The 23,339-nt window shown below is 45.8% G+C and overlaps 1 protein-coding gene across 1 annotated transcript in view; it reads left to right on the forward strand.

Moving 5' to 3' along the window:
- Positions 1 to 2,771: 2,771 nt before the first annotated feature.
- Positions 2,772 to 23,339, forward strand: part of DNAH14 (dynein axonemal heavy chain 14) — a 182,140-nt gene continuing 161,572 nt past the window's right edge. Inside the window, exon 1 of the mRNA XM_053913105.1 lies at positions 2,772 to 2,847. Coding sequence (XP_053769080.1) covers positions 2,772 to 2,847 — 76 coding nt within the window. The remainder of the gene's footprint in view (positions 2,848 to 23,339) is intronic.

Genomic DNA, 23,339 nt, shown 5'->3' on the forward strand with positions numbered 1-23,339 from the left:
ATGAAAGTGCCTCTGACGGTGAGCAAAGGGGTAGTTCTGATGGGAGCTGACATTTTCGTAGATGCTGATCATCTTGCTTCTGTAGATGAGAACATTGACATTTACAGTTATTACGTTATTTTCCGAGGTCACTCAAAGGGCCATCATGCTGGGATTCCACCCTGGCATCTGATCCAAGGTCATGTTTTTAACCACTTACTTCCGCTTGGTCAAGGGCAGGAGGTAGGAGAAGGAAAGCAAAGTACTCAGAGAAAGACACAGAGAGAGAGCCAGGAGAGTGGGGGGTTTCAGAAGAGAAGGGGAGGGGAATTATAAGAAAAAGGTCTAAAGGGACGTTAAAGAGAATGAGGACCGACGACAGGCCACAGGCTTTGCAGAGGGGCCGTCCTTGACCTTCCTGAGGACCGTTTTAATCGAGACCTTCCCAGCTCACTTCAAATTCTCTGCACTTGGGTGCTTTTTCTCTCTATAACAGGTTCATAAAAAATCTTTCATTTTGATATGTCTATTATTGAGAGTTAGGTTAAAAATAGACCTCAGCAACTGTTTGGTTATATAATTATTCCTGTGACATCAGTAGTACACTCAGTACCAATTTCTTTTGTTGTCAACCTACCAAATGCCACCACGAGCTCACGTTGTGCAGTGGCGGCAGCTGTTTTGCAGACATTTAAGTATAGAACTGAGATGCTTGTGACAAACATCTTCTTGCCTTCACATCCCTGGACCTGAAAGGTGTTTGTACACCATATGCTCGTTCTCCTGAACTGTAGAGTAATAAATAACATTGTCAAAATCACTGCTGAGAAGTATACATTCTCATTTCATTTGGGGGGGGGCATGGACATTTCATTTCTAAAAATGTTTTCTCTTATGGAGCTGTCTTCATCATTTATGAGGAAACTGCCCCCCTGGCCTGTCAACAAACTATAGTAGGTTTTAAACATCCCAGAAACTCTTAAGCTTTGAAAGGTATTTTCTCAAATGGAGTGAGTTTGAAGGATGGGATGGAAACAGAGGCCAGGGACGTCATGGGGAGCATCAGCATCCACTCACTCCTCTCTGACCTCACCGTCTCCTACTGCGCCCCTCCACACTGTCCCTCTGCCCTCTCTGCGCTGACCTATCTGATCCGAAACAGGCAAGTCCATGTCCATGTGTAGCATGGAGAGACGGCTCTTCGGCACGGCCAGCGTTGGGGCCATGAAGTAGTTTTTGCAAGGCAAAGACGACGGTTACTCTGAGTTTGATGGGTAAGGAACAGAGCGGTGTTTGGGCCATCCCACGGGCCCAGGAGATGAAAATGCGTGAGTGTGGAAAGGGATACGTGTTTTCTTCCTGAGGGCTCCGCAAAGAGCAGCGGAGGATGGGCGGGGCCCCTGAGATAAACTCTGCCCTGAGGATGCGACCTCAGGGACCCCTCACAGGCTGTGATGGCTTCCCAGCGTGGGAAGCATCTGGCCAGATCTGTTTATATGTATTCGCCCGTTTCATTTCCATTTGTGTAAGTGGCGTTATGTTTACAGGAGAGGCAAAGAAGCTAACGTCAAACAGCCTGCTCAGAGGTAAATCTGTTGTGACAGTTTTAACCCGAGTCTTTCTGATTTCAAGGCACGCACTCTCTCCACTGTGATATTCTGCCCCAAGGCACATGGGGCCCAGCAAGGGGCACTGCTGGGGAGCGTGTGACCGCCTGGAGCCACGCAGCCCTCTTTGTATTTAGCTCATCAGACCGCTCAGGTCTAGCTACCAGGATCTTCATTTGAAAACTTGACTGTTGGCCCTGGTCTCGGAGCTCAGCTGCTTAGAACATAGTCTTGATTTGCCAAGGTTGTGCCTTTGAACCCCGGTCAGACACATAACAAAAATCTACCACGAATGCATAGATAAGTGGAACAACAGATTGATGTTTCTCTCTCTCTCTTTCTCTCTCTCTGCCTCTCCCTCCCCCTCTCCCTCCCTTCCTTTCTCTCTCTCTCTCTCTCTAAAAAAAAAAATCAATGAAAAGAGACTGTTGAATGGTAATCTAAACTCAGTTGAACAGAAGACACATAAAAAAATATTGAGGACAGAACTAGATGAAAGAAAAGAATCAGACACACGGATCCAACCTTCTACGTTCAAGGTGCTGTGCTTGTAAGTGCATCATAGCACACACCTGCTTTTCCAAATTCGGAGCTATCTGAGAGTTTCGGTAGCTGCAATTGTTTTCTTCACTGTGCAGGGGATGCTTCCATCACTATTTAAACACACGCACACACGCTGTCTTCTGGGGCATATCTCGGGGTCGTCACAAATTCAGGTCAGCGTTGCCCTTCCAGAATATTAGTGCAATCAGCAGTCCCAAGGAGCTACAAGGTTTCCTTAGTGTCTTTTGGATCGTTACAGACTAAATTATGTTTGGTATCAATCTATCACTGTTTTTATTTCTGTGTGTGTGTGTGTGTGTGTGTGTGTGTGTGAATGAGTGAGAGAGAGAGAGAGAGAGAACCCAGATACATTTAAATAACTATCAGCCATATTACCCCTCTCGAGAAACAGGTTTACAGTAATATGCATAAAATTTAGATCTTTATTATGGTGCTTGTCTCCAAGTCTGCTTCGGTTCAGCTTCACTTGTGGTTTTATCTTTTCCACAGACCGTGAGCTCGTGGAGGCCAGGAACTGTGTCCTATTCATTTTTAAAATTCTTCACAATGCATGACAGCTTTTTTGAAGTAAAAGAAATAAGTTGAACAGTCAAATATTTTCTAGCTATCTTCACTTTCAACATGCCGAGCAAAGACAGGAAAGCTCTAGACGTGCTGAAACTGACCGGAGGTGACATAGTCTACGGGCCTGTGTCAGGTGAGGAGCAGGTGAAGCATGCATGTGAAGCATTTCGCCCTGTGCCCAGCACTCAGCGAGGACCCCATGCATCGAAGAATCATTGTTGTTATTAAAATATATGGGGGACTTGGGGGGGGAATCGGCGAGTGAATACATAATGGTCTTTATTTCTTGGTGTCACCTTGGACGTGTTACTTGAACTCTCTGACCCTCAGTTTCTTCATCTGTAGAAAGGGAAGAATACTCAGGCTCACACCACGAAGTAAGCACTAAAGTAGGTAAAGTGTATGAAGCACTTAGAAAACTGGCTGGCACCCAGTAAGTGTTTAAGAAATTCATTGGTTCTCTCAACCCAGACTTACTGGGCATTCCGCGCTCAATCGTACATGCTGGGCCCTGTTCTGGGGCCTGGGGACACTGATGGTCTAGGGAGAGGAGACAAAGAGACAAACGAAGGTGTCACAGTGCAAGTGGCAGTAAGGACCAGGAAGAGAAACAAAGCAGGGGGAGGCACAGACAGCAGGAAGTTGGGGTGGTTCTCATGACAGAGGATGGTTCCACTTGGGCAGAGAGGGAAGGCAGAGAGGGGCCTGAGCTGTGTGCCTGGTTCGGGGAAAGGTGCCCTAGGCAGAGGCAGCAGCAGCTGCAAAGGTCCTGGGGTGGGACCTTGCTTAGAAGGTTCAAGAACAGGAAGGAGCCGAGGTGGGGAGTGCTGGCAGAGAAGTCATGGAGGCCAGATCACAAAGGGCCCTGAAGGCCATTCTTTGGACTTTGGCTTTGACTGTGAGTGACTAGAGGTTTAGGAAAGATCTGTGACATGACCAGACCTAAGTTTTAAAAGCATCACTTTGCAGGGAGGGGGTGGATGTAATGTGGGTTGATTGTTTTTATTAATATCGCTCTTAGTTTGTATCTCCCTGGCGTGGAGGGACAAGTGCCTGTCGTTCCCTTGGAAGGAACCTGATGTCCAGATGAAACACGTGACTAAACCCCCCAGAGGTACTGTCACAGGGTGGAGAGAAGTATTTGGGGACTTTTGCATTTTCTTGCGATGCTGACTTTTCTTCAGAGCCTATAATTTTTTTAGTCCTTGGTGGAGGTACCAAGAAGAATCTGGATGGATTCTTTTTCTCAAAGAGCTGTTGGTACAGATTTAAAATAACAATCAGCGTGTTTGGTGAATCGCTCACGGCCTTGTCAGTCCAGCAGCCTGTGGGCACTGGGCCAGCCCCTGCTGGTGCAGAAACCTGAACTTGGAGGACATGAGCACTTGCACATGAGGGCCTGGAGGTGTGCCCATGTGCACACGTGTGTGTGTGCACTGGTGTGTATGTGTGTGGGTGCACACATGTAGATGGATGTGCATATGCATGGCTGGATGTGTGCATGCGCTGTGTACACGTGTGCTTGTTGCACACACGTGCATTGTGCGTGCATTACATATTGATGAGCAGGGTAGCGTGTATGAACGGGTCTGGTGTAACATCGGGAAGAAACTCATCATCCTCTCTCCTTGATACTTCCATGGAAGGTCAACTTGGGGAGATCCAATACAGAAGCAGCAGGAAATAGCACAGACGGCTGTAGACCGCCCTGCACCGGAAATTCCCTGCAAAGCGTGTCCTTATCACTCAATGGTCGAGTTTATGAAGTCCTCGGGTGCGCTGAGCTTCAGCCCAAGGAGGCGGCCCTGAAATGCGGTCTGTGTTCTCCTCACCCATAAAAGTTGAAGTGCGGAGTGGAATCCGTTTTAAGTTCCCTCTGTCTGAAGTGCTAGCATTCAAACGCATAGGTTTGGAATTACAATCATCATCGAAAAGGCCTCAGGAGGAACAGGCACGACCAGTCCCCAGGAGAACGCTGCGGTGCCGAACACCCAACCAGGCCTCTTCAGATGGGGATATTTTCTGTAGCCTCCAAGGAGTTGCAGAGCCGAGGCCGCGTGGCTCCACGCTCCTCCAGAGAAGTGACTAGAAGCCTGTGAAAAGCAGGGGAGTTTAGGGACTCAGCCCAGGTCACACCCGCCATCAGGCGTGGTGAGTGTGTGTGACCCTTTGCCTTCAGCCAGGACTGAGCTGCTTGCATCGTTCATTCACCCATCCACTCACTCACTCATCTTCTCGCTCGCTGTCCGTCCTCATCCCGCTTCTCTCCCATCCTCTCCCTTTTCACCAACTCTCCCCCCACCGCCTCTGACTGGGATGGGCAAGAGCAGATGTCCTGGTGGGGACTAGGCCCCGGGCACACGCACCCCACTCCTGCTGTCTGGTGCTGAATCTTGCATCTTACCGGTAAGTCCCTTTTCCCACCCACAGATGGCTCCATCCTTCCTAGCCTCTTGTCCCAGATTCACAGACGCCTCATTTCACAGTACGAAAGCCTGGACCCAGGAAGGGCTCATGACTCACAGAAAACCCCACGGCTGCCCACGGCATGACCACCATCCCTGAAAACAGCTTCAAAGTCACCCCATCGCTGGCCAAGTGGCACCCAGAGTCTTCCTCCAGGTCATTTACCGGGGAATCTTTAGACAAACTCTGGAGCTAGGCCCAACATTTTCCTCGGAACCATGAAAACTACTGCGGTCAGAGACCGAACTACGAACTACAGTCGACTGTAGATCTAGTACATTTTCACTTAAAATCCCTTTCCTTAACTCATCTGGACCACTGAAATCCTACCTAGAATAAACTTTCAATTCTACTGCCTTCCTTAGCTTCCCTCTTTAGAACATTTGTTTACTATCATCTTTAAAAATTATATTCGGTGTTTGGAGGACTTCAGACTTCAATATAACAACATTCAGTAAAAACTGAAGTGCCAAGGAGATTTGCAAATGCAGTAACTGGTAACAGTGACTCTCACGGTGCTCAGTTTATTTTCGAGACTTTATCAAGGATTACTGGGTGACCAGTAAGTTGCCCTGTGTGCATGCACTTATAAACATTAGTATAAAATGACTATTAAATGTGCATATCGAGTCAAATTAAGGGTCACCCCCTGCTGCCTGGCTGGGCCACCACACAGCACCTAAGTGACACCATCCGTGAGCAGGTGAGGAGGCTGTGCACCCAGACAAGTCTGTGTTAGTCTCAAGGCACCTGCTCACTCCTGCGAAGGGAACTACCTTTTACTAAAAATGCTGGACCTGCTGCAGAGAGAAGCTAGCTTTCTGCGCAAGCTGGCCTGGCTTCCGGGGGGAGTTAGGAAAATGATCTGAGGAAGGGTTCATAACTAGCGCAGAGACTCTGGCAGGTCCAGCAAGAGGGCAGAAATCCCGGGAAAGGAAGGGGCTGTGAGCCTTCCGTTCTAAGTCCATGAAAAGGGGGATTACTGTGGTAGTAGTTCCTTGTCTGACCCATAAAGGCAGCTGTGGATGGGTTATGAATAAATGATGGCCCATCACCCATTGAAAACAAGACGGGAGAAGTTTCAGGAAGCATGAGCTTTGAGGAGAACCCTCAAAATTCAAGACAGTTTACAGAGATCTGCACAAGTCCTTCCCCAAACACGGCCCTGAAAAAAACACAAAGGGGGCATTTTTTTCCAAAGGGGGCAGCAGCCTTCGGTCCCTTCTGCTGTGTTAGCCTCAGGCAAGTTCCTCAACCTCTCTGTGCACCCATGTCCTCATCTACAAAGGCAATCATAACGATATCCGTCAGGCAGTGCGGTTCAGAGAAAGCGAGTGACTGGCTCTGAAGCGCCCAGAGCAGCACCCGGCACACGGTGGGCTCTGTGTCTGCTGTTGTCATCGTTCAAACGCCCCGTCCTCTGTGAGCTCCATCGACACCCTGACGAAGGACCCTCTGTTACTGCCTACCACTTACATTGCAATTATTTATCTGTATGCTTCTCTCTCTCCCCCTCTCTCTCCCGTCTCTCCCCCTCCTCCTCTCTCAGCTGTGAGTTGCCCAAGGGCAGAACTGGTCTTATTTATTACCTTGCATGTACCTGGTGTGGGTGTTCTTGCCCAATTATAGTTTGACTATGATTTCCTTTTTATTCATTTAATAAAATAAAAACTACCAAAGCAAAGACATTTTTAACAACCAGCAACAATCTTTTATTGTGTTTTAAAGACTGAAATCTGATCTTATTTTTTTTTTTTGTATGTTGAAAGGGCTTATAGATGCAAAGACATTGCAATACCTTGTGGGGGGGTTTTGCCATTAAAACTTTGGCCTTATTTGCGGCATTTTCTTGCTGCAAACTCTATAAAATAATTTAGTTTCCTAAGCACCATGAAGTTTAATCCTTGTAAAGAACCTTCTGCCTGGAAATGTCAGGCATAATTTATTAACTCCCTCTTCTGCGCACTGAGTTACAGCGTTGCATTTCTGATTGGAAACGGAATCACACATACAAGGGAGATATGGAAACAGACGAATCTCTTTTGAGGTAGAGTTAAAAGCAGCCTTTGGGCTCACTTGCAACCCTAGTGTCTGCTTTGTGAGGGCTGATACGTGGGATGATTTCTGCTCTCAGGAGCTTTAGCTGTTCCCTCTGCCTGAACTCTCCTCCAGGATGTCCACCTGGCCAGCCCTCTCCCTTCCTTCAAGCTGAAGGGGAACAGAACCTGTCACCCCAAAATATGCCTCTTTGGCACAAGGACTACCTCGAGCTCGGTATTCTGAAGCAACAGCAGACAAAGGAAAGGCTCTGAGTAGAAGTTAGCCTTTTGTGAGACACATTTGTAGCGGTGTCTCCGCCTCTACACCAGGACGACTAAATCTCTAGAACCACTTGTCTGCCTTGCTGGACTGACTGATGGAGACGGTAGGCTCACTTCCTGTAAGTCCTTCGGCTTGTGGATATCAGGTTGGCTCCCTGGGCTGCTTACTGTTGATAAAGAGTTAATTTCCTGGGCTGGCTGCTGCCAATTTGGGGTCAGGGTTTTACTCTTGTGTGCAGTCTGGTCATTGTCAGTTGTATATGGTCTCTCGTGGTTTCAGATGGGCAGAAACAGCAAGGGGAAGCTTTTTTTTTTTTCTTTTTCAGTTACCATTTACATTCCATGTTATTTTGTATTGGCTTCAGGTGTGCAGCATAGTGGTTACAAAGTGTTCGCTCCAACCTTTCCAGGATCCACCTGGCACCATACATGTACATATTGCAGTATTACTGACTATAAGGCAGAGATTTTTGAAGCAGGAAAACTGTAGGCCATCGACTATCTGCTGATGCTTCCTGTTGAAGAGCTGATGAGTTATTGGGGAAGTTCCTATAGTGAACAACCAGGTCATCTGCTTGGGCAAGAGTATCCTTGGAATAGTAAAACTGTGTTCACGAAGGGAATGGAATAGTGAAGTTACGTTAATGTAGACAGTTCCCCAAGAGGGGCAATGGGTAGTGCTGTTTTCATTGGGATGAATTTAAGGGAAGAGAAGAGAAGGAACCAAGATTTGACTAGCAGCACAGATGTTCCTCCGTTTTAGTGCTTCCCCCTCCCCTCGGCCATGCACGGTGCTGTAAAGAAGGGGAGAATGTTCCTATTTTATAGGAAGAGGAGATTCAGAGTTTCGGGAAGTTGTCCAAGAACAGGCAGAATCCAAAGCCAGTTCTGCAGGACTCCAAAACCCCACGCTCCCTCCAGGGCGCTGTGCCTGCCTTCCATACACTTAAATGTTACCCACCCCCCCTTTCCTCTGCCGTGCCTGTGTGTGGATGTGTAACAGGTCTTTCAATATGTATGTTTTTTGAGGAAAAATGCAATGTAGGGTAGTCCTTGGAGGGACACAAAGTAAGTCGTTTTGGAGTGCAGATTTTTTTCTGACTTTTTTTTTTTTTTTTAGGGATGAGCCCAGAATTTATACTTGTATCGGTCTTATTTCAAATATTCTCTCTACCAATAGAAGGCCCTTTCAGCTACTGAATTATAATAACACATTTCTCCTTAATATGTGTTCTTCCTACTTTTCTCCCCTTAAAAGTAATGAGCAAAACAGGTAGAGTTAATCTCCAATAATTAAATGTATGTGATTCTTGCGAAATCACTTCCGATTTTGCAAGCGCTATGCAGTTTTCAAGAATGGAGATAAAATTCGCAGTTTGTTGTCTAAGCTGCTGGCATTTGTACGGAGCTGGCACCCTCTCGGGAGAACATCCTTTTCTTTTAGAAACAATCACAATTATAATTAGTACCGTTATTACTTTCTCAGCCGCGGCAGGGGGATGCAAGGCCCAGCCTCCCAGGAGTGCAGGCTGCCAGGAGGCCCCATGTTGCCTTCATCTGAGCTGAGGGCAGGACAGACCTCAGGAAGAATTGTGTGTTCCATGGGAGCCCTGGCAGAGGGAGTGCCCCACTAGAGCCCTCACTTGGGGTGACTTTATTCTCTTCAGCACTGACCAGTGACAGGCTATACCAGCTGCCCTCAACTCTGCTGCACATTGGAATCACATGGGGGGGGGCCTTTCGAAGCTCCTGATGCCCAGGTTGCACCCCAGACCAATGAGATCAGGAGCTCTGGAGGTGGGGGAGGCACGAGGATTTTCTGAAACTTCCCAGAGGATTCCATCTTGCAGTCAAGTTGGAGAGCAAATGAATGAATGATGGTATAGCGTAGGTAGGTTTCCCAAACGCCCTGAGAATCTCCAAGGGCAGCACCAGATAGAGGCCTGGACCAGGGTAGGTGGTGGGGAGGCAGTGCTGGTGGTCCTGGGCCACAAGGTGTCGATGCTGGTACCAGTCCTGCCTCGGGGCATGTCAGGCTGGCTGTGCCTGGGGTGTGAGTGTGTGTATGTGCTGGACCAGCTGATGGCTACAGTCCTTGATGAACGCTTTGGACACCAGCCTCTGGGGTCTAGGAACAGTGGGGATCCGATCCGCATTTCCTGGAGCAACTGCTCTGTAGCTCTACAGAAGCGGACGTGACCTTGCCCCTGCATAACCCACGCCTCAGGTTGGAGAGACTTGTTTACTGACTTGGCCCCGAGATGCTGCTCAGGGAGGGAAAACAGCTCAAAGCTGAAGGGTCATGTTTGCCTGCTTAGAAGCAGGATACACAGCCACGCAGCTTGAAAAACAGCTTTTTTAAAATTTGTTTATCCTCATCCAAGGACATGCTTATTGATTTCAGGGAGAGAGAGAGAGGAGAGAAAGAGAGAAATATTGATGTGAGAGAGAAATATGGGTTGGTTGCCTCTCGTATGTGCCCTGACCAGGGACTGAACCTGCAACCCAGGCATGTGCCATGACAGAGGATTGACCCTGTGACCTTTTGGTTTACAGGACAACACACCGGCCAGGGCCGGAAGCTTTGTAATAGAGGCTACACGCCTCTTCAGCAGGCACATGCCCCAACGAGACCAAGCCACACTGTCCTCACCGATGGCTGTGGAGCTCTGGGCACATACGGGAATGGCGGGCAGAGCTGGTTGGAATAGCCTGGATGTAGAGATTTCCTCCTTTATTATAATTCATGAGGAAGATCTACTATGGACAGTCGAGACCTTTGACAGAAGAGTAAAATCGGACTTTTTCCTATTCTTTTTCCATTTCAGCAGAGGCTGCAAAAGCTAAGAAACAAAACAATAGGTTAAAAAATACCCCATGCCCTAAGATAGGTCCTAATTGCTCACTCCGCATGACAAAGGGCCGTTCTGGTAAAATTCAAGGTCATGTTCTCGAACACTGTGACAATGTCAGCCTGCCCAAAATGTTTCTCACAAGTACAGGTTTCTGATAGCTTTAGAAATCATACCAGTGAACTGGGTCAAAATTTCCAGAACTCCAACGAAAAAAACTGATGGATTAGGAAAAAAAAATACTGAATTAATGACACTGGACTAAATGAGCTAAGGAGGATGATTATAATTATGACTTTGTTCAAAACATTGCTGATTCTTTAATGTTTTGAGGTGGGTTTTTTTTTTCAGATTTAAGGAACACATTTTCTTTTTTTCTTGTAAGCTATCTCAAACTTACAGCAAATTGGCAAATTATACCTTTGCACAGAATTGAAACATTTATCATTTTCTCCCTTTGTGGTCCCTCCAGAATTCAGAAACTCTTATTGGGTGTTCCTATTTTCATGGAAATGCAGTTATTTGCATACGTTCAATAAGAATCTGTTCTTGTAACAAGGCACAATCAGAAAAATTGGGTACAGCACCAGCGCTTTGCCTGGAAGGCCACACTAGAAGCTGACGTGCCCAGAATCGGACACGACACAGATAGTTTTAAGGATCTAAGGCTGACTTCACGAAGCTAGTACAGATGCCTTTGAAAAACCAGCCTGGTACCTGGCTTCCAGGGTTCTTAGCCTCAAAGCTGAGCAAGGCAAGTCACTTCCTGGCAGGGCCAGGTATGGTAGAGTATTTTGGAGACCTCGAAAGGAGAGGCATGCGCCCAAATCTGTAGGGATCGCGGGCAATGTTTGATGGCAAGTCCTTGGCTTGGCTTCCGAGCCTGGAGAGGCTTTTGAAATTCCGGTATGATGTTCCTTATTAAAAGTCCCAGCAAAGCAGACTTAAAGAGAGCCCATATGTTTAATCACTGTTCCTGCTTCACTTCTGTAAATAATCAGGCCAAGTGTAATGAGACTAGACTTATTTTGCAAACAAATTAGGCTGACTGTGATTATCGCTGGTAGAAGAAATAGGAGTGACTTCAGAGAGAAAAATTGTTTCGGTAGAAAGCTACAGCAGGTCCTATGGATAGCCAAGTCTAGTCCTGTTTATTTTTTCTGAGGTTTTTTTGTCTAGCTGTAAAACAGACTGGATCCTGTATTTTTCTAGTTTCCACACGTATCTAGCTACAGCTCTCCAAACTAGTATTTCCAATTTCTCCCACCTTTCTGACTTGGAATCACTTTGAATAAAAACTGCCCTTTCCCCAGAGCTCTGGATGGCTTGATACAAACTTCAGAGAAATTACCACAACAGGCCAGGCCTGGGCGACCTCTGGACCTGTTGTGTGAGCCACTCGGAAAGTTCACTGGAGCACCTGATGACCTCAGGGGAGACATTCTAGCTGCAAAAGGTGCTTTGAGACCAATATCCAGAATTATTCTCCCCTGGTTGCCCTCTGGACCCAGAAGCCTCTACAGTCTGCCTTGATCACTAACTTCTGTTTTTCTTTTGTTTCCACGGAAATGCTTCTCCCGCTACACCCCATCACTCACATCAAGCCAGGGGTTTAAGCTAGGTGAGAGCCCACTGGCCACACCCCTTGCTGAAATGAGACACAACTGTTTAACTGGCCTCTTCTCAGGATTAAGAGACTGGCTCAGTGAGACAGGAAGTCACCTAGCAGCTCCGCTTCTGGACGGTGAAACCTCCTTTGGGCAGCTGCAAAGACAAGGAAGGAAGGGAGGCAAAACATGCCGCCCCAAAATATGCCTTTTGGGCATAAGGGATATTTTGGGCTGTTTCTTTGGAGAAACAGCAGGCATACGAATAGCTCTGAAAACTGAGTAGAAGTTACCCGGTTGTAAGAGAAATTGGCAATTATAAAGGAAATCTTGATTTGTGAGGGTACCTCCCTCTCTGTATCAGAAAAAGAAAGATGACTAAATCACAAGAACCTCTTAGAAATAAAGAAGGCACTGATTGAGGAACAACAGGCCTTAGTCATGTTTACTTTTCCTGGCCTCCCCCACCCCACACCCCTTCTGTCTTCGATTTAGCTGAAGCTGGTGCCGAAGCCTGAATTCTAAGCCGTGTCTTTGAGAGTTACTCCTTTTTCCTGGGGTCTCTCTCATGCCTACATGAGGTGCATGTGTTAATAAACTTCTGTTTGTTTCTCTCTTGTTAATTCATCTTGGGTTACAGGAGCCTCTGCTGAGAACTTAGCAGGGAGAAAGGGAACTTGTTTTTTCTTCCCTTACATAAGAATCTCTATTCTTGTCTACTTTTCCTGTCTCTTTCCGGGCTGCAGAATAGCCAGAATTCAGACTAACTTCCAGTGTATTCCCGTCTCTGCTGACAGATTCTCTGATTGATTTCCCGTTGATTTCCTAGCATTCCCTAATTACTAACCCATAAGAGATTCCTCTGTGTTCCACGACAACATCCATGACAACTTACTCTGCATTGCACTTCGTAAAAAAAATCCTCCTGTGTGCATAATATTCTATTCCATGTTAATCTTTTGGTCTCCCCATGTCTTCTCAGTCGTAAAGACAGCTAACTGGTCTTCCTCATCGTCACTTGTTTTCCTGTCCCTCTAGAACTGCAAAGAACTCCCGGCGCGTGACTCCATCCAAACTCCTGCCCTAGACCCTCGGTGTGGTTTCCCGCAGCCTGAAGTAAGTGTCGCTGGGACAAACCAGCCTTTCTGAGCTCCGGTCTGGGAAAGCTCAGGGCTGGCAAGGAGTTCAGTGTTTCTTCTAGCCAATGCCTGACAATACGCCCCTGGCCTCCCTGTCATGAAGTGATAGAGTACTTCCTAAAAAGGGCCTCCAATTGGGAGTCCTTCTCTGTCCCTTCAAGGGGTGTGTGTACCTCTTTCAACTCAGGACTGTCTTTCTCAGGGCCCCCAGAGCCATCGGGATAGGGCCTCTGTCTCCCCTGTCTGTGAGAGGCTAGAATCCTCACTTCGATGATTGCCAGCTGGCCCACAACATTTATGCTGATCTACCCTCTGTAATTATTCACCTCTCCTTTGACTTAAGCCTCCTCTCTCTCTCTCTCTCTCTCTCTCTCTCTCTCTCTCTCTCTCTCTCTCTCTCTCTCTCTCTCTCCCGCCTTCTCCCTTGAAAACTCCCAGTCCCTCTGCAGAATGGAGCTCAGCTCTTTCTCTACTGTCCTAGTGGAGGAATAAATCTGTTTTCGCCACTTTGACTAACGTCCACCTTCGTTAACCTTTGACACCCCTGGCGTAGGCTGTGTTCAGTAAATAGTTGACCGCTCGATTGGCAAGACCAATTTGGGGGTCTGGGCAGCATGCATGGGTTCATTCACTCATTCACTCCTCCATTTATTAATCGTGTCCCGGGCACTGCAGTGTGTGGTGGCTCTTACGGAGTGATGGGACTCACAGAGGGGCAGGAGTAAGACTTCAGAACCCACTGCTCTCGCTGCGGCACTTTGTCTGGACATTGTTGTGTGTGGAGGGATTGACAGAAATTGGCCAGGCGGAGATATGGTTGCGAGTGTGTTTTATGGCGTTAGAAAATTTAATACGTTCTTTAAATTTTGATGAAGGGTTGTCAAATCTCATTTTTAATAAATTTGTGAAATAGACAAGTGAGAAGTGATTATTATTTTTTTTGGTGCCTGCTTTCTAGATTTACTATTTCCAAACATTTAGGGGGTTGGGTTAGTATCTGCTGTTTAATGCTGTATTGAGCGTGGACTAAAGAGAGTCCCATTTAACCTTGCAGAATGAGTTGCAGGTGTTCTCCTTATTTCTTTGCCTAAATATCAAATTATGAGAATCTCAGCCTTGTAATTACATGCCAACACTCCACGAGGTGCTACTGGTCTGCGTTTGAGTCACTAATTACTCGTATATTGTCTCTCCCCTCCTTTCTCACCTAAAGGTTACATTTACGTACATAAGAGACATCCAGGGATAACACTTTCTCATCAAAGAGGCTTGTGCCCTGACCATTTAAATTACAAGCTGCAGTAGAGAGGACTAATGACGGCCATCTCAGGAATCCTGGAAGCGGACTTTCACACTGTCATGTAGCTGTTAAATTCGGCTGTCTCACTGACCGCACGCACCAAGCCTCCGCTTCCACACCTTCTGTCTCTCCCCGCCCCCACCGCTGACTTTTGTGATCCCTTTCCGCCTAAGGGCGAGAGATGGAAGAATTATGCTAAATTCTGTGCAGCGCCCCCCTCCCCAACTGAACTGTGCACCTGGATCCCCTGAGGGGCTTACACACCCACTCACTCACACACTCCCAGAGAGACGAATTCTATAAATCAAAGTTGGGGCCCAGGAATCTGTAGCTTCCCCGGTGCTTCTGATTGGAAAGCACTGGTCTGCCGGACAGTCAAGCCAGATACACAGCCCCTGTTTCGTTACAATACACAACAAAATCCCAGTGTTCAAGGGCCCTGAAAAGATAGGGGCCTTCCCCCGCTCCCCGCCCCGCCCCCCCCCGCCCTGGTTGGACTAATGCTACGAACTATCCTTCCCTCTCAAAGGCCAAATCCACCTCTACACCTCCAAGTTAGGGTTCAAATCCCTCTCTACACCGCCCGAGTACAACTCCTCCATCAGCAACTGCAACACCAGGAGATGGGAACACAGTGTTTAAAAAAAAAAAAAAGACACCATTCTCTCAGTGGAAGAAAAAGTCAACATGTTAGCAAGATTTTATGTTTTATTTTACTTTTTTTTTTTTTTTTTAAGTTTTGGCACCCAAAACAAATTGGGAAGGACTCCCAATCTGGCTTAGTAAAATAAACTAAGATAAGGATTAGACGCCAATGAGGGAGTGGGGAAAGTGAGACCAGGGAGGGAAAAAGGCAGTTAAGGGGTGTGTTGCCGAGCAGGTGACCACTGTAGGGGCCTGGGGCCCTGCAGGGGAAAGTTCTTAGAACGCTGACAGGTATGCAAGGCAGTAGATGGCTCTGTTGACTAGGGCAGGTTCCAAGTCCTTTGGATTAAGTGAAGTTGGCCTTCCAGATTCTTCTACCTTTTCTATATCCTCCCACGTGGTATCCTGGGTCCTCACAGCTGATTTCCTGAGGCAGCAGCCTGGACCCCAAGACCACAGGCCTTTATTTTTTACAGCCTGCTCCACGCACACATGCCTCCACCTATAATCAAACCCACTTAGCTGCCAGGGAGGATTGTAATCAAATAAGCGAATGCATAATTCAAGTGTAATCATATGTGTCCTTTGAAAATCCACTTCTGATCTATTCACGGGTTAAGAGAGTCAAAGGAAGCATTCACAGTAAGTTAGGGACTTGGGCTGTGAAAGTTGTCAAAAGCAAGAAGGTTAATCTGTTATTCTAAGCAATTTGATGCAAATAAGCAACTCCGGTTCAAAGAACAGACAATTAAGCAGCATAAATGCATCAGGTGGAGAGGAAACCTCTAATTGGAAATAGACTCGTGTAGGGTTTTTTGACAAATTCAAGTCACGTAGATTCCTGCCTACCTCTTTCCAGTGGGTGTCCGACTGGTCATTTAGGTGGAACGAAGAACACAGAAAAGAGAACAGAAACCTCTAAATCAGCAACTCTCCAAGGCAAAGTCAGTGCCGTGAGTCTGGGAAAAGGGTCTTTTTCAAACTCTATTCCTTTTTTCGATTCTTCTGCCTTCAAATATGCTTCCTATTTGTGTACTGCCAAGAAAGATTGATACTCCCAACGGGACTAAATTGGGTAAATGAATTAATTGTGTGGAGAAAACCACGAATCTAGATGAATGTGAGCCCTAAATGTTTAATCCGGTGTGAAAACATTGCAGAAGCTGCAAAACTGGTGAAACAGAGATCAGGCCTGTCGTGTACCTAGACGACCCTCGGACGACCCCCAGGGTTCAGTTCACCAAAATGCTTCCCCTGACGTCGTCTCCAAGTCTGTAAGGTTCACGGTTGAGCAGGTCAGTCTGGGAACTGTCCGTGAATGTAACTCAGAGGACAGTCTGTCTAGTGACTCGAGAGAGATGATACCTTTACACAGGGGGACACTAATTCAAACTTTGGGGACCTCCTGGACTTGGGTGAATTCTGTGAGGGTGATCTCTCTTACCAACACCTTACCAGACAAGAGTCTGAGAAAACTATTTGGATAATATGGGTGTTTAATATGGTTCAGCCTCTCATTTCCATAGCTGGCTTGGAGAAGTCGTTAGGTGTCTCACTAGATGGATATTGAGTTTTTAAAAACAGATTTTATTTATTTATTTTCAGAGGAGAAGGAAGGGAGAGGGAGAGAAACATCAGTGTGTGGTTGTGTTTCATGTGCCCCCTACTGAGGACCTGGCCAGCAACCCAGGCATGTGCCCTGACTGGGAATCGAACCAGCTACCCTTTGGTTCCCAGGCCGGCACTCAGTCCACTGAGCCACACCAGCTAGGGCATGGATACTGATTTTTATAACTTGACTTACATTTAGGAATTTAAGGTTCTTGATTAAGGTTGACGTCTTTCTGAATCCAAATTATTGCGTATTTCTACTGACTATGCTAACCATGTGATATGCTTAGAAAGTATTGCTTTGGATGGTTATGTTAATTGCTATAATTTTCCTCTGTCATTTTGAATGGATTTCTTCTTTGAGAACACAAATTCATGAATCACTATTCTGCATTACAGTTTCGCAGTAAATTATAGTATATAGAACTAAAGTGTTTCAGTTATAACATAGAAAGGAGAAAATTGTCAGAATGTACTGCCATACTAAAATGGCTTCATGTTCATTGTCTTCGGTAAACATCAAACTTAAAACAAGTAGCAATAATGAATGAGTTTGGTTTCTGTTTGCAAACACAATCAATTCCATTCATCTATATCTTTTCAGTCTGCATGAAAGCCATTGTTCCTTTTGTGACAGTTCAATAATCTAAATACTGTTATCCTGGCCTTTGTCTTAAATTAAACATACTCAATACATATTTATGGAGTGCCTACAGTTGCTGGTACTGCAGGAGATACAGAGGAAATAGATGTGATTTTTGTCCTTAAATATTTAGGTTTACCAGGAAATACGATTCAGCTTTGGGAGTCATTTTCTAGATATTTCCACAAATATTCTTATTTGTACCACCCAATAAATAACCTTTCAAGTTGGAGACACTACTTTAGGTAGATAATTAGGGTGTATTATAAGGTGGATACAAAACTGAGATATCACTACTTTTCAAGGCGTGGGATTCCTGGTTAGCTTGACTGATCCGAAAAATTACTTTCATATATAATCCAATCTGCCTCCCTGCAGTTCCCACGTGTAAGCTGTAGTTATGTGCATCAAAGAATGTATCTATTCCCACTTCCTCGGGACACTCGAGAACTAGCTCTATGGTCAGGCAAACTGTATTATTAAGTCGATGAATTCACAGTCGACTACAAACATTAAAATTTTCCATGATTACCACCGTTAACACTTCTAACCACTTATGTTTTGGCAAAGTTAGCTTTTCCGACCCCAATATATTTCACATCCATGCACTCCCGTGCAGGTGGATCGCAGGAGGCCTGGTCTGTTGTTCCAGCTCACTGAGGTGCTCTCGGATCCTGGCTCAGTCTCATGGTGGCCCCCACCCCAGGTCACACGCACCTGAATCAGCATGCCTTAGACGTCCAAGTCCACGTCTTCAAAACAAACTTGGAACGAGTTTGGGCCGAGGAGAGCCTGCAACGTGAGTGAGAACCCCTTTCCTGCTGACTACAAACCCGAGTAGATGTAGCATCAGAACTGTGCTCATAGGCTGCCATGAGAACCTTTATGTAACATGTTGCTAAAAAGTCGAATAATGCCCTGTGAACAATGTTCTTTTTGCCCATTTACACAGTTTAACATTTGAAAGTGCTATTATTTGCATTTTCTTCTCTATGAAGTTGCTTTATAAAATTTAAGTCTTTTCTACATATTCAAGAAATCCAGCAGCCTAATAAGCTTGCCCCCAAAAAAGTCGACAAATTTCCAAAAGTTCACTTTTTGCTACAGAATGAAAATATCTAGTAGTTTCCTTAAAGTAGAAAAGGAGTAATGTTTTTGAGTGATATTTTTTTGCCTCGGGGGGGCTACACTCGGGTCGATAGAATGAAGTCCCCTTGGCGCTGAAGCACTCACTGGCAGGGCGGTGAACCAGGCCCCTGAGCATAGTGAGGGCGAATGCTTGAGAGAGCCCAACCTGTCACTGAACTTTATTCCACACTTGGACATAAGCAATTAATATTTTTGTAAAAATCAAACACCAGTCACCATTCACATTTCTTTGAAATTCAAATTAGGATTAACCAAGAATAGATTAGTCCGTTAAAAGGAGGTTTATAGGTGCCCATCAGCTTTTTAGCAATGTGGATTTTTAGATAACCTAAAATAACTGAATTTTAGAAGACTTTCTTTTAAAGTGGCAAATGAGCCAGAAGTAAGCGTGTAAAGGAGCAGAGCAATACTTTTAACTTTTAAGTGCATGATTTGAAGATTATTTCCTTTGGGAGGAAAGTAAAATGAAAATGCAAATTTGCCCTGGACAGGTAGCTCAGTTGGTTAGAGCTAAGGTTGCAGGTTCGATTTCCGATCAGGGCACATACAAGAATCAACCGGTGAATGCATTAATAAGTGGAACAACAAATCGATGTCTCTTTTTCTTTCTATCCCTCTCTCTTCCTCTCTCTCAAAAAAAAAAAAAATCAGAGGAGCCTGTGGAATGATAACCTAAACTTACAGTTGAACAGAGGGCACCCATGAAAAATCTTGAGGACAGAACTAGAGGAATAAAAAGAGTAACAGACACGGATTCAGTCTTCTGTGTTCCAGGTAGTGTGGAGCAACACCATCACTGCCTTCACAGTTCCAGGTGTTTTCCTGTAAGTATTTTCAGGGTAAACACCTTGGCCACAAACATTGTCATGGCAGAACTAATCGGTGGTAAAGCCATTTTGCCATACAGGGTAAAACGCTGGTTGACAGTCTGGTTTCATTTCATTTCTGCATTGACCAAGTTCTTGCAGCACTCTGGCTTTTATGTTATATACATTGTAACCCTTGTTGTGATCTGGACAGTGACGAGTACCCGTGGTGCTCTGCAAATAGTGAGTGATGATTGCATCTGTGGGCTTGGAAGAAAATACGGTGATTAAACTTCCCGAGCCAGGCCGCGTGCTACACCAGAAAATGATCACACGTCAGTACGCAGGTCCCTCAGTAACACTGCATGTGCTGCACGCAATAACACGTCCCGTAGAGCTTTGGAACGTCTATCGATGGACAGGTGACAATACGCAAATATGGATCGATTAATAAAAAAAAAATAGAACATCACAAACAAAAGCCTTGGAGGAGAAGTATGGTGAAATAGCCTTATGGCAAATTAGTTCTGAGGTGAAAGTGCTCGCAGCCAAGACGGTTACTGAGATGCTGCAGGCGAAAGTACGGGACTTGTCCCCCCGCCCCTGAAAGGTCTGTGCCTCCTCCCAGGTACTGTACCCAGGTTTGCAGACCATTGCTTTGCCTCCTGCTGAAACAGTAGCAGTGGAGCAAGGTGACAGGCTAAACATAGTTTACGAGAAGAATCCACAGGACTGGGTAATATGCTGAGTTGGAGTAGCAGGCCAGGGAGTGGGAGGCCCAAGGAAGATGCCACGGGGCAGGTGCTGTTTGCTGAGACAAAGAAGCTGGGAGGACACGATGGCCTCCTTGTCCTACTTGGTTTTAGACAGTTTTGTTGACTGATATTTTATTGAGTTATGACTCAACTTTTGGCTAATTTTATGAAATAGAGATTATTGTTGCCTCAGGTAACATTACTCCCAAAATAATAATCCCTTTTAAAGTGTTCTTTCCTCACCCTTAATCCTCAAACCTTCTTAACAAACAGCTTCCCACAGACTCAAATTCATACTCAAATTTTACTGCGATGCGATGGGTGATTACACGTCAAAACTCCTTACTATTAGAAATGGGAAGTTTGTTCTTTTAGAATTAAACAGTCTTAGGTATAAGAGCCCCCAACATGTCTACATTGTTTCTCTTCTGTGGCCCCCACAGAGAAATGTAAGGAAGGGGCCCTGTATCTGGCGTGCCCAGCTCAGTGCCTGGCACACAGTGCTTAGTACCTGGCTGAGTGAGTGAAAAACGGGACGTTCACTGATTAAATTTTGTAAGACAGTTAAAGAGAAAAGAGGTGTTTTCACACGCACACACTTCTATATATTAAATTATTTCCCAGATTTCCTGTATCTCTTAGACCCATTTTCTTACGTTTCCATACATATTTTTTTTACTAATAACTGAGGCTCTTAAGTGGTAAGTTTATGACCACAGGTGTGAAACTTTTAAACATTAAGTCACTCCGTTCACCGGCTCCCAGAATCAACTGTTGTGCAACGGCCCGTGTTCTGCTTTTTGGGCCACACCTGGGTTTGCACGCAGGCAGTAGACAGGTTAGTCTGGGGCCTTTAACTTGGGCTAAATATCCGATCTGCCTTTAGCGCACGCTTCTGGGCCACATTGCGCGCCCCCCACCCCTGCCAAAGCACGGTCATTGTCACCACGCCCTTGGGGGCTGTGGTGTTGCTACGATGGGAACATTGAAGGATACGCCCGCCACAGCTTCGATTTCAGGCTCCACCCTCGCCCCGCCCCTCCCTCCCCAGCATCCTTTGCGCTGGCCGTGGGACCCCACCCCCACTCCACCCCACGCCTTCCCGGCCACCCCTGCGGCAGCACGGGCTTCGGTCGTTGCTGGCCGTATGCGGGGTAACTGGGGTCGGTGAGGCTGTTAGGGCCAGTAGGGGTTGCTGGCCCGCTGTCCCTCCTGGTCACCCTTCCACTGTCCCTCTGGGTCGTCTACCCCTAGACCTCTCAAGCGCGTGCAGGCTGGACCTTCAACACTGGGCCGCAAGAAAGGCTGAGGTTGTCGTCGGGCACCACACAGCTCTGCGGGTAAGGGCAGCAGGGACCCTCCTTGACACCTGCCCTGCGTGTCAGTCTGCCAAGCCCTGGGGGGAGAGGGCCGTGGAGGGACAGGCCCTGGTGTTGGCCCCGGGGACCAAGTGGAAGTGGGACTTGCAAGTGACGGGCAGGGCCTTGTCGTTCACCAGCGTGGGCCGGGGTGCCTTGGAACCCTGCCCGCAGTAACCCTGCAGCGGGAATTCGTGGAGCACCCACCGGACGCCAGGCTCCACTCGGACAAAGGCCCTGCCCTGGGCTTCCCTTCTTAGTGCGAAGAAGCTCTTTTTCTTTTTTTAATTGACTTTATTGGGGTGACATTGGCTAATAAAATTATATAGGTTTCAGATATAAAATTCTATTATACATCACCTGTGTATTTATGTTCACCGCCCCAAGTCAAGTTGCCTCTTTATCCGGCCAGGTGAGCTCTCTTCCAGATTGAGAATTTGGGGGGGGGGTGTCCCCAATCATAAGTGACTAATGAACTCTTTGAAAAACTTTGCCACCATTTATCGTGTAACATATGCATACCAACATATGTACACATAACACATGTCGATGAGTATATATGTGATTTAATGCAGAAGATATAACTTCCAATAAGTTAATCTATAGGACTACATGAATAACATTCACAGGTGTTGTACCTGCATTCAAACTCCATCCATGTATCGATACCATCCTCATATACATACATCAACACTCACTGTTGGATTTGCTTTGCTAATATTTAGTGTATTTGCATTTATGTTCATAAGTGTTATTGTCTGTACATTTTTTTGGTGCAAGTGTTCGTCCTTCTCTGATTTGGGAATCATTGCTGATTTAGTTTCAAGAAATGAGTGCAGTAGCTTTGTGTCTTTGTTGCTGAAAGAGGGTGTGTGAGGATTCTCTGTTCCCGGCATGTTCGATAGCACTCGCTTGTAAAGCTCTTGGGGCCTGGGGTCTTTTATTTCATTGGTGGGAGGGAGAATATTTTGAGTACTGTTCCTTTTTTCCCTTCATCAGCTGTTATTTTTATTGATCAAGATTATTGCTTGTTTTTGTTATGTTAATCTCTCCTCCTTCGAGCTTGTTCATTTTCTAGCTCCTTTCTTGAACAACTTGTTTTTTTCAGTCTTTAAAATACTCAGTGCATTTAATACTCTTCTAAATTTTAATGTCTGAGTTCTAAGAACTGCTAGAGCTGCATCCAGGTTTGAATATGTGATATTGTCATCGTTGAATAGCTCTAATTGAGGAGTAATTTTCATGTTTATTTTCTTCTTAATCCATAGTTGTTTTGACTTAATTATATATGTAAGTACGCTTAATGCCTTTACTATTATTTTCTTTACTGGCATGCTTTTTGGATTTATCACATACTTTTTACCAAAACACCTTGAGGGTGATGTCTTTCCTGAATTTTGCATGTTTGAAAATGTTTATCTTCATACTTAACATGGAACTTGGCTCTGGTGTAAAATTCTTAAGCCACTCTTTTTGGATTAAGAATGAAGTTAAGGCCCTTTTCTCAGGTTTATTGGATGTTTGATGGTAATGGTGATGGCATGAAATACGAGCCATTCTGAAGGTGAAGCAGATGTTGGGAGTACAATAGACTCTGTAGTAGGGGCTCTGGCAGGTGATGGGCCAGGGTCAGATCTGGCCTCCCACCTGTTTCTGTGATGGTCCACAGCTGAGCGGTTTTTACAAAGGAATTTGATCACGGGTAATACTGACTTTGAATCCCAATTAAGTGACATTATCCCCCTCAAGAGCATTGTTTTTCTCATTAATAGGCCTGTATTTTTAAAAGTTGTACTCAATTATGATCATATGTTGAATTTCTTCCATAAAACATTTGTGGAAATGTTTTTTGTTATATGAATATATGTGTAGTAGTTTTGAGTTTTGCCTTCGGCCCTGTAAGCCTAAAATGTTTACTCTTTGGCCTCTTTCCCCGAGAAATTCTGCGACTTCTACTCCATTGCCGATCCGGA

The sequence above is a fragment of the Desmodus rotundus genome, chromosome 10 (genome assembly GCF_022682495.2).
Source record: "Desmodus rotundus isolate HL8 chromosome 10, HLdesRot8A.1, whole genome shotgun sequence".
Lineage (NCBI taxonomy): Eukaryota > Metazoa > Chordata > Mammalia > Chiroptera > Phyllostomidae > Desmodus > Desmodus rotundus.